The sequence below is a fragment of the Poecilia reticulata genome, linkage group LG8, assembly GCF_000633615.1.
Source record: "Poecilia reticulata strain Guanapo linkage group LG8, Guppy_female_1.0+MT, whole genome shotgun sequence".
NCBI classification, from domain to species: Eukaryota; Metazoa; Chordata; class Actinopteri; order Cyprinodontiformes; family Poeciliidae; genus Poecilia; species Poecilia reticulata.
In genome coordinates, this window is record NC_024338.1 from 24,500,713 (window position 1) to 24,512,179 (window position 11,467).

At 40.7% G+C, this 11,467-nt stretch overlaps 1 protein-coding gene across 1 annotated transcript in view; it reads left to right on the forward strand.

Moving 5' to 3' along the window:
• The window catches only part of dnaaf5 (dynein axonemal assembly factor 5), a 17,704-nt gene extending 6,706 nt beyond the window's left edge, over nt 1-10,998 (forward strand). Inside the window, exons 7-10 of the mRNA XM_017306043.1 lie at nt 2,227-2,370; nt 4,007-4,172; nt 6,729-6,876; nt 10,794-10,998. Of these exons, the coding sequence (XP_017161532.1) occupies nt 2,227-2,370; nt 4,007-4,172; nt 6,729-6,876; nt 10,794-10,983 (648 nt within the window). The 3' untranslated portion in view covers nt 10,984-10,998. The remainder of the gene's footprint in view (nt 1-2,226; nt 2,371-4,006; nt 4,173-6,728; nt 6,877-10,793) is intronic.
• The last annotated feature ends 469 nt before the right edge of the window (nt 10,999-11,467 follow it).

The following is an 11,467-nucleotide window of genomic DNA, read 5'->3' on the forward strand; positions in this document are numbered from 1 at the left end:
TGTATACCAGCTGGAGACGGCTCGCATCCAGTGACACTCGGCTCCAAAAAGGGCAAGTGTTACCCKACTGCAAAGGGGTCTACCCACACTCTCACACCCTGCCGGTGTTTGTTTCCCTGTTGCCATAGCAGTGTCTCTGGCAGCATGGGGTTAACTCCCSRCTGGATAGGAATTCATCGCCTGCTAGGGCTCCTTGAAGAGGAGCTGGCTGGATGCAAGTGATGCACCGTAGAGTGGTGGACAGATGCGCCACATGGCGTAATGAGGCCCCCGGAGCATGCCTATTACAATATAACCAGGTGTACATCACCTCCCTCCAGGTGTCAACCTAGTCATTAAACTGCAGCACTTTTTCCGCTCTCGGTTTTTCTTACCCCGTTCCAGCCCTAATGGGTGTTTTCTGCACACGTGTAACCTATATGTGTCTTGTGTTTGTACASCAATSTGTGTACAGAGCCTTGCTAGAAGTATTCATACCTCCTTTGCTTTCCCATGTTTTATTGTATTCCATACGAGGCCTGAAAAAAGAAAACTGGAGACAGAACATCTGGCCGCTCTCTTTCAACGATAGTTTTTTTTTCTTTTTCTTTCGACTCTTCCATGAAAGCCAGATTTGTAAAGTGCACAAACAGTTGTCCCGTCAATAGATTCTCCCACCTGAGGTCAGGAGCTCTGCTGCTCCTCCAGAGTTAACATGGGCTACCATGGATTTTTAAGTTGTTAAAAAAGTCTAATAATTTTTTCTTCCACTTCACAATTATGCACCACTTTGTGTCAGTCTATCACATACGAGTTCAATAAAGTACATTGAAGTTTGTGGCTGTAGCGTAAAAAAAAAAAAAAAAAAAGCTCAAGGGGTGTGAATACTTTTGTAAGGTATTAAGTGTCAGCAGCCTCTCCTATGAGCCACTGAGAGGCTGATTCATACTCGAGGATTCCCACATCACTGACTCGTAGCACACAGCAGGAAAGCATTTGTCTTCCCATTTGCTGATCAGTGGTCCACAACAATAGGTGTGTAGACCTATTAGACGGCTCACACAGAAGAAAAACTCCATTATCTCATTGTGAAACTCATTTAGACCTTTCTGTTACAATCGCTCCCTCACGAAACCCCAAAATGACAGGTGAAAACAGGAAAAGAGGTCTTGATCCCAGTGATGGCATGGAAATTAGCCTGAGCCGCAGCTCTTTGTATAAACATGACCTCACCACAATAGCGGACAAATGATGATAATCACACATTCCCAGACTCGCTCCGYTTCTATTTTTTGCAGGAGGAAAAAAGGGAGAGTTGCTGCTCGTCTATTAATTACATTGTGGAGGTTTTTCCATGCTGCAACATTTTTGTTGAGATCCATGCCGTCAAAGTCATTTGTGGCATTTTCTCAGACTGGAGAAATGAACTCTTTTTTTTGAAGAACCTCACACTGGAGTGAACAAATCTGCACGGATGCTGCATGGTCCAAAGATTATGACATAGTAAATCATGTACAGTAAATTGCAATATAATGCATGGTTGAGGTTGCATTATGCTSTGTGGCTGCTTTGCTTTAACTTTCACATTGAATTCCWTACTGAAATCAAAAAGAAGCTGAAATATTTTAGCGCAATTTGATTTTCCCACAGTAGAAAATGTTTCTTTGAGGAGATTTTTGTKTCGCAGCAGCATAAGAAAAGCAAAGTTGTAACATCATCAAGTAATGACTAAATATTTAKAAGTTCTATCAGAAACCTTAATAAAAATATAAAAATTAAAAATWAATAAAACGTGCAACATTTAAAGAACCAGAAGCCACAAATAAAATGTATCAGTTTGCTTAGGTGACACCAGAAACCTTCCAAAGTAAGAGAYGAGCTGCAGACATACATGGTGGAGGCTGCATCATGCTGTGGAGCAGCTTTGCTTTTACTGAACATTTATTTTGCTTACAGTTAAAAATATTACTTGATCTTGGAGCAGCACAACGGATACAGGAAAACCTCTGACAGAGACAAATATTGACTAGACGTACGTCTTTTTATAATGTTGTACCTTTACCCTCCTTGTGGAAGAGTCAAACTAATGAAATGTGAGTTTATCTTTTTAAATGGAATGACTTCAAAAAGATTGTAATTGTAATTTATTGAGATGCGTCCAAAAGAATCAACAGGTCAAGTGTGTGTGAACTTCTGTGGGTATGARGGAAATGTGGTAATTATGCTTTCCATGTATTTCTCCCTCAGGTTACATACTTGGAGCAGTTGTTGGCATGTGTGGATGTGCTGCTGCATCAGTGTGAGTCTGACTGCAGCTCAACCAGCCTGCAGCTGCTGCAGGTGCTGGTCACCATCCAGAGCCTCTCCACTGATCCACAACTCAGTGCAAAAGTGAGGAAATGCAACACAACAGAGAATTATTCCTTCTGATCAGATAGAGAAAAAAAAAGCCCTGGTTAAAAGCAATATYGGACTCTAAAGTTGCACCTTTCACAATTTCTTCTTTTTTTTTTTCTCCTGCCTTTTATTAGAAAGGTAAGCAGGTTTTATGAAGCGAGAGCTATTCAAGGAATGTAAGCATTTGTACAGTTTCAAAGTGAGTACGACCAGCTGTATAATTACCCACTTAGCCAGGGAAGCTGAAATTGCACCTTTGGTGTGGAACTTTAAAACCAGTCTCGGGTGAAAGGAGGCGGATGAAGTGTGCAGAAAGAAATGAGACTGACAGGAATAGAGGAAAAACAGATGGGGGAGAGACGAGTGGCGTTTCTTAGTAGGTTTGTGTCATCCGGCTGAGCTCAGTTTGCTTTCATAATCAGCTTYACAAAACCCAATTCATCGCTTGGCATTAAGGGTTTGTCGAGTGGTCAGTCTCCAAACCCAAAGGGGCCGACRGGAGCAGTGAGAGGCGAAGCCGTCGGTGTCTGAGGGCAGCGTGTCATCCAGCTGCTTGTCGCCGAYGTCGACTAATGACAGGGAGGARAGCGGGAAGAAACTGGCACAGACGCAGAGCAGACACCACACCGGCCACCAGCGTGACTGTGTGTTTACGTCTGTCTGCATCCCGTGTGTATGTTCACACAGGCGGCGGTATTAAAGATGAGATGGGAAGGAATGGATTAGGAAAGAGAGGGAGGGTGAGAATTGGCCCTGGGCATTCGTGGACCCCAGAGGAAAAGAAGTCTTGTTTTCCCAGAAATGGGGAATGTCTTTCCCATCAGTGGACAGCTCAGGGTTGTCCAGATTTTGTGCAGAGGAAGTTAAGCGGTGACTCAGACAGTTTCTCTGTCACCGTTCAGCCCCRAGGGATGAGAAARGGAACTATGAGATGCTCTAAAGGTCAGTTTCTCTGCCCTGATCGTGAGCYAATAGTTGGTGAGCAGCCCCATCATGCATTGCACAACATTAACTGTAGTACATGTAGTAAATGTTAGCTAGCCCACTGGTGTCGGCTGACATTTTATCATCTAATTGTTGGCAGCAAAATAACAGKTATTCATTTAACATGCCRATGTTTATATTTTCTAAATAAAAGTCTTCCTTTYTCATGGTTTAATTAAATGGCTGGAGAAACGGGTTGTAAACGAACCCAGCAGCAAAACTTTTATCATGGTGCCAGGTGGTATGATCCAAGACGCAGGGACCACAAAATAACTTCAGGACTTTCCAACTTCGCCATGCCATCTCATCTTCTTCTCTCCTCTTGGTTTATATAAGTGTTTTTTCACCTGTGTGTGTTTAAAAAAGAAAGTTCTGGAAGCTCTTGTGTTTTTGCTGCCTTCAGTGCATGAGTTTTGGTTTGATTGATTTTACTTATCAAACCTTTTTGTCTCTCCATTTTTGTTCCATCCATAACTTTATTGATTGATTTTGTACATCTTCTGGGAATTAGACCTTAAAAATCAATGGACTCTGTTCAGTAGCTGAAATTTAAGGTGTTCTGTCCAGTTGCTTTATTTTTTTTTATTTTACCAAACTTATGTTGTTTTTAGGAATGGTATTCATGCTTCTACATTTTTTTTCACAGGCCTTGGAGAGCGTAAATTTTTTGAGTAAGGTTCAGGGCTTGGACCTCTTGGAGCTCTATAGGCGACATATGGGACAGTTGCTGGACTGGTTGTCTGCCTCTGTCAACACCTGGTCCAGCTACTCCCCACAGAGACTCCAGCTGCATATTGTCCTCACACAGTCAGGTGAGATTTCAATACATCATAGAACAGAAGTTATGTCAGAAAATTAGGTTAGGTGGTTAAAAAAAAACCTAATTAATCTCAACATGATCACATTCATACATCTAAAACTTTTTAAAATCAAAAAATGAAATGATTTTTATCGGGGTTCTATGTAACAGCCTGAGACAGATTAGAGCATATCTGTAAAGTGGAAGGCAAGTGAAGCGTGTTTTGTTTAAATGTGGTGCAAATATAAATCCAAACATTGTGGCATGCATTTGTATTCAAGTGTGGGAAAACTTTGTAAAACACATTTTGCAGCAATTACAGTTGTGAACATTTTGTGGTAGGCRCAGGAGACTGGCAATTCTGCTCTTTATTCTCTGCAAAATAGCTCAAGTCCAGTCATATTAGCAAGATACAATTCATTAAGGATTATTAATGATGTTGTAGCAGAAACACTTAAACTTTAGGATTGCCGTGTATTCAGCTATATCTATCACTGTTTAACCTACCCTGACACAGAAACATTATTACAGAGGCGGCTGGATTTCTGCCTCCTCCACACATGAGAATGGCTGAAAGGCCCTCTAATCCCACCTTGAAGTGCTTTTTGAAAGGTGCTAGAACCACCAGTGTGTGTGTGTTTTGTTTTTTTTTACTTCAATCTTGTTTCTCTAAGTGAACCATTTTGCCTTTACTTTGTCCAAAACATGTGGTCGTTTAAGACAATACAGGAACAGTAGGAACATTAATCTCACAAGCAGATTTAGCTACTTAGGCTGTTATTTACATTTCACTTTTGTAGATGAGATCTTTATTCCCTAAAGACATCTGAGGTAGAAGAAGGAGACTATGTCTTATCAGGATGTTATACAAAGACTTTGACCATCTTCAAAGCATCAGATGGTGGTTCTTAGACAGCTGAGATTTGAGGTGGGACAGATCTTGCTGTTTCACGTTCTCAGTGCTCTCCTTTGTTCTTCATCTGATGGCTGAACGTCTCGTAGGTTGTGATGTGGCACGAGGATGTTTCGTTTCCCTCCTTTGTTTCCAGAGAGATGTTGGTGCTTGGCAGAAAGGATCAGTATTTTTTTTTTTTTGTTGTTTATTATGTTGAAGTATATTACTTAGTCTGCATTTACTCATGAAGAAATCCATGAAATCCCTTTGTTTAATTCTAGTTAACTCATTCCTTTTACTTACCAATGTCTCCTGTTGTGTTTTTCTCCTTTGTCCTTTGATCCCTTTATGAGGCTGGCTCACATCCTCAGTTGGTGTCAGGATTTCCCCTGTCTCCTCTCACGCTGGTCACCGCTCAGTCCAAACAGGGCACAGGGACTTATCACCTACTATAAACACTCTGCTCGCTATATATAGCTGTGTAAACATGTAGGTGGACTGCTGTTAGATAAGTGTGTGGGCATGAATGGAACTGGAAATACTTGCAGGTTAAGTTACTTTCCTGTAAAAGGTGTTTGTTTAAAGAAAAAAACACTCCATCAAAAGGTCTGGGTATTTCCTCATCACTCTTTGTCACCGTCTGCCTCACCAGTCCACTGAGGACTGATTATTGTTTTTAAATAGTTCTCCAGCGGGTGGAGGAATGGGTGTGGGTTTTAGTTGCCGTGTCATTTCGTCATGTGTCCGTGTGCAAAACAAATTAAAAACAGTTGGTTTATGTGCTGTTTTTGCTTTTTCTAAAAGCTCACAGGTAGATAGATACAAGCTTTGGTTCCCCTCAAAACCCTGAACAGGAAAAAAGGATAGTTATAGATTTAGAATGAAATATAGAATTAATTTCACTTTGACCAAGTGGTCTGGTTGGTCATTAAACAACGATGTAGACCCAAGGACTGTTGAAAAAAACTGCTTTATTTTGGTAATTGATGTGGTTTCTTTATGCGCTATTGTCCTAAACCCACAAATTGGAAAATAATTACTTTGAATAATGCAAAGTTGAGTTGGTGACTTGACTGAATTTACTCTTAAGTTTTACTTTTACGTAAAATTACAAGAAAAAAAAAAAATCTGATTTCAGGAAAATTTGGTTATTCTTAAATTATCCTGGCCTTTTTATTTTATTTTTTTACATGTTTTGATTATTTGAAAATTTGATATCAAGTTATTCTGAAGTCAGAATAATTTTAACTCCCACCACTGCAGAAACATTGGCTGTAAATATGTAAAAAAAAAATGTATTTATCCTTTAAAAGTTGACTCAAAAAGACTGAGATTTCTGGAAATTTGGGCTGTTTTTGACATAAAATATATGTATTTTATTTTATTAAGAAATACAATTTAAAATTCTTGGGTTGGATAAACTTGGATGTTTCATAAATGTTTTATTTTCTATTTCTACAAATTAAAAGTTGACTYGCTTCCTTCAGGTTGTCTATATATATTTTTCTYRGAGACAAAACAACTCTGCAGCCATATTGCCTTAAAGGAGTTAAAATGCTTCATCAGAAAGTACAGATGTGAAGACAGCGTGGTTAAAAAATGTGTCTGATGTGACTTCCTCTCTATAATAGATTTGCATAAAAAAAACCATGTCGGAACGCTTCTGTGTTGCAGGTCCAGTTATTGGGGAGTTTTTGAGCCAGSTGATGCCTCTGCTCTATAACTGCCTCCAGCCAAACAGAGACATGGAAATGAGGATGAGCGTTTTCACGATGCTCKCCAAGCTGCTGCTGGATGCAAAAAACACACTGGATTCCCAGGGGTGAGAGAGACGCTTTACATACTCTAACTTTAAAACCAGGTGAAACAGTTTCCACCCTGTTATCACTGCAGAAAGGCAGAATGGTGAGAGTCAGTCGTTGTCTGATTTTGTCTTGTTTTTCRAGTAGTTCCCGTTAGCCCTGCTCATTGTTTATCCTCCCTGTTCTGCACTTCTGCCCCACATGCATAATCCTGTTGATTTTTATGATGTTGGCTACTTTTAGTAATGTCTAAGAATAAAAAGCTGCCCTTCTCAACTCACATTGTAAATAGACCCATTTCCTGCGTCTTGCAAAGGTTTTCAACTATCCTGTTCTTTTCTTTTCTTTTCTTTTCTTTTTTACCTTTTGTCACATTACAACCATGTACTTCAATTGATTTTATTGGAATTTTGGAGATAGACCAATGCAACACTGCGAGATGTCAGAAAAATTATACCTTATTTTAATTTTTTTAGATTTATATACAAATCTGGAAAAAGTGGTATGCATGTTAGTCTACCTCCTTTAATCTTTAATAAGCCTAAATCAAATCCAGTGCAACTAACCGCTTTCAGAAGTTATGTAATTAGTAAACAGAGACCACCTGTGTGTGATCTAATATTTGTATAAATCCATCTGCAGTGCRTAAGCCTTAGAGATTTGGGTGAGAAAATCATTTTGACTAAAAGTTACACTACAATGGCATGGCTTAGTTCAAAGAATATTCATTTCTTAAAATGGCCTAGTCAAATTCCAGACCKAAAGCCACTTGGAAAAACTGTAGCTTGCAGTTGTAATTATTGGCTTAGAGGGGATGAATATCAATGTATACAACACTTTTCATCCTTTTCCTCCCACGTCTTAATAATACRCTATATTGTGTTGTTCTATCGCATAAAATCCAAATAAAATACATACAGGTTTGTGCTTGTTACATAACATAATGAAGRAAGTTTAAGAGATATAAATGGCTTTCCTGTAGAAGGACGACATCCTTCTGAGAACAAAAATTTAAACAGTAATTTAATGGTTATTGACTTATTAGAGAGCTGGGACGGCAGGAGCGTCTTGACACAGMTTTAGCCGTATCCGCCTCCCTCCTCGGAGTCCCCAGCTGAGCGGCCGCCAGCTTGGACGTCAAGCTGCAGACTGAAAGAATGCTTTAAACGCGGGGGCCCTCTCTGGGCCCCAGCAGTCACAACAGCTGCTCCTGTCCATCCAAAAGACAATCGGCACACTGTAAGGCTAAAAGCTAGAGCCGCAGCCAAAAGGTTTGTTTCCACTGGTTGCAAACAGTATGAGAAGCACAATGAAACGTAGCGCAAGGAGCCCAACAAGAACGAATATCGTTGTCACTTAAACAACAGAAGGAGCTCTGGAGCCAAAATCCTCTGCCAAAGATTGTGCAAACTGGAAGCTCTACATTGGTCTGATTATTTTCTTCCATCTATAAATGTTGATGTAAAACAAAAGAAGCCTCTGTTCCATGTGCACTCCCTGCTCAGCCACCTGCGCTCTCATTCCTGAGATATATCTCTGCTAATCACATAACCACCAAGAGACAGAAACCATGTTATACCTTCAAAAAGGTTCCAAACAAATGCTTAACTCGCGGCGTGYGGAGCTGTGTGGTCTGCCATAACATTTCCATTCATTCCCCTCCATTCGTGATTTACGGCCTGATCTTTGTTCGGCAGATTGCAGGGCCACACGCGCGCCCCATGTCATCAAGAGGACAATGATAGTCATGCAGAAAACTTTGGTTCTTTGTTCTGCTCCCAAAATGACATAATGACACCTCRGTGTAGAACCTGAAAGGGAAAGTTGCGTGGAAGGTCCTTTTCATCCGCACGCCCTCGTAATGTCGTTTTTCATGTGGATTTTTCTTGTGCCGTGATTAAAAAGCTGAATATGAAAGTTAAGTACAAGAAACGAAAGTTTATACCTTTTYCCCCTGGATGTGGCAGACCAAAATAACGTGCCGCTTGCAAAGAGATAAGAGTGCGCTTTCAAGCTTGTGTAGATGACTAAATCAAGCTTCTTTAATTTCAAGCCTGGAGATTTACCACAAGAAAGAAAGGTATATTCAGATATGGATTTCTTTATAAAACAAGCCATAACAAAGCAGTTAAAACTGCGCCCTTATCCATAATGACTATAATCTGTAACATATCCRAGAAAACTGCTGAAACAAGACATTCCTGCCTTTATAACACATTTTTAGTCYGTTTTCAGAAAGAAAAACCTTAATAGCTAATAGATGTTCATAATCCTTTGGATGTATTAACAGTATCACGTTTTTCTCATGTCAGTGCAGACAATGAATCGGCATTTTTCACGTACATCATGTTACACTAAATTGTGTTGAAATGTCACTTGATGGACATAATTGAGCAGTGGAAGCAAAATTATCTTCGGATTACAATGTTCTATTTATGTAATCTATAAAAAGCTGAAAAGTRTGGCTTGGTTTTTATCCGTTCTGTAGTTGTCTGCAGAAGGTGCACATATATTTTTTTAAAGAAATCTTGCTCTAAAGAAAAAGTTTCAAGAAAAAAGCAATTGCTGGAGGAGACCCTTAAGACATTCACTTTATTTCTAGAAGTCATTGAAAATACCATCCGCCAACCCCATGGCAGTGGCAACATTTTATGATGTTATTATAATAATATGTTATAATGAAAGCATATTATTATTCATTAATAACACGTGTTAACACTCTACTATTAAGCCAATTATCTAAAGATCAGTGATCTGTTAAAACAATAGAGGATGCAGCAGTAATCTCCAGGTGTATAAAGGGGAAAGGCACCAATAATTTAAAGCTACAGCAACTTGAACCGAGAGCAGGCGAATTTTGGGAGCATGTTTTTGTCACTTGAGAACAAATTGCGTTTGATAAAACCAGATGGCATTTGGCTTGTTTAAAGTGAATCTGGGTCTGGGCTCCAGAACAGCGGGGAGAAGCACACAGGGAGTTTGGGAAATGACATCTGAAAATGATGCAATAAATGTCAGAATGTTAGTGGCTTTCTTACCTTGCAGTTAAAAAAGTCGAGAATTTGAATCCCGACCCTGGACTTTTTCTACATGGTCTGTGGCATATTTGACATTCCTGGAGAGTGATCTAGAAAACTCCTGAAGTTTATTTTAAAGGATCGTAAAATAAAGAGATGAGATGCCATGAGATTGTTAACTCCGATTCTTTTATTCTCCCTTTGTTGATACCTGGCTGGAAATACAAAAGAATAAACCAGTTCCAGTGCGAGTTTCTCTGTCACCTTTAGGAGTTTGAATACATGCAGTCACAAAGCGAGGTCCGACTCCTCAACACTAGGCGTCGTTCTTGACAAGCTGTCAACACATTTCACGTTGAAGAAACTTAGCTAGGGAGGTGTGAGAGTTCTGGCTGTATTTTTGATGCACAGTCGCCCCCTACTGGTGCTGGTGTCATTAGAGTTACTTTGTGAGACAGGGAAAGCACCCGTTGGATTCTTAGTYCAGCTCCAGAGCTGAAAAATGGAGAAAACGCTGGTTGGGGGATGGAGAGAGAGCGCAGGTGCAGATAGTTTGATATCAGAGGGTCGAAGCCAGCATGGAAAACGGAAAGAGAGGGAAACCCAGATGTTTTTATTTCTGTTTTTTTTTTCTTTCTTTCTCCACTAGTCTGCCTTCCAGAGTGTGGGAAAATGACTGAATCACATCAGTTATGTTGCAGCAGTGAATTAGTGCAAATACCTGCTGCTTGCTGCTCAAATTCAGTCCGATTGGATGGAAAGCATCTGGGAACGTTCATTTTTAAAGCCTCGTCATAGATTCTCATTGGACTGGGCTTTGACTAGGAACATTTTCTCAATTCTTTTGCAGCCTCTAACACATGGCAGGCTCTGCTATACGTGATGTAATTTGGACTGACTCAATCATCATGTCAYCGCAGGCATTTCTGCGAYGAGTCGGAGAAGTTCCTGCGGAACGTTCTCCTCTCTAACCTGGTGTGGCACGCGGGCCGCACCGCCGCCGCCGTCAGAACCTCGGCCCTGAGCTGTCTKCTGGCCCTGCTGCACGGAGGGGCTGTTACACCTGGACAGGTGGGCAAACACACAAACACAGAAGAATCGACATTATAACGCCATGATTTCATTGCCAGATGTGCTGGACGACTCCTGCTCTGGAAACAAACATCAGTTCTGGTCCCTTTCCAGTCAAATGACAACCAGCAAGAACACTTTTTATTGACTCGGACGTAATGAAAAAGGTGCATTCTTGAAACCCCTCCGGGGTCGACTTCAGATTTTCTGTTTCAACTTTTTTTTTTTTATCGTTGAGGAAAAACACGTTGTTCCACCGTCTTTTCTTCTTGGCTCTGGGAGTTGGCCTCAGCAGGTAGCAGGTGTACGAGGAGGCAAGCGGGTTCACATACCTTTGTCCCAAAGGRAACAATGCCGGCGCTGTTCTGGACTTTGGTTAAACGTCGGAACTGTTGCCAAAACTCGGCCTCGCACCTGCCTGCCGGGGTTGCAGTACGCGCACAAACACATGCACATCTGGCAGCACTTGTCCCTACGTTTGCATGCTGACCTGTCGGTCCAAACTGGGTCAAGCAGCTTAATT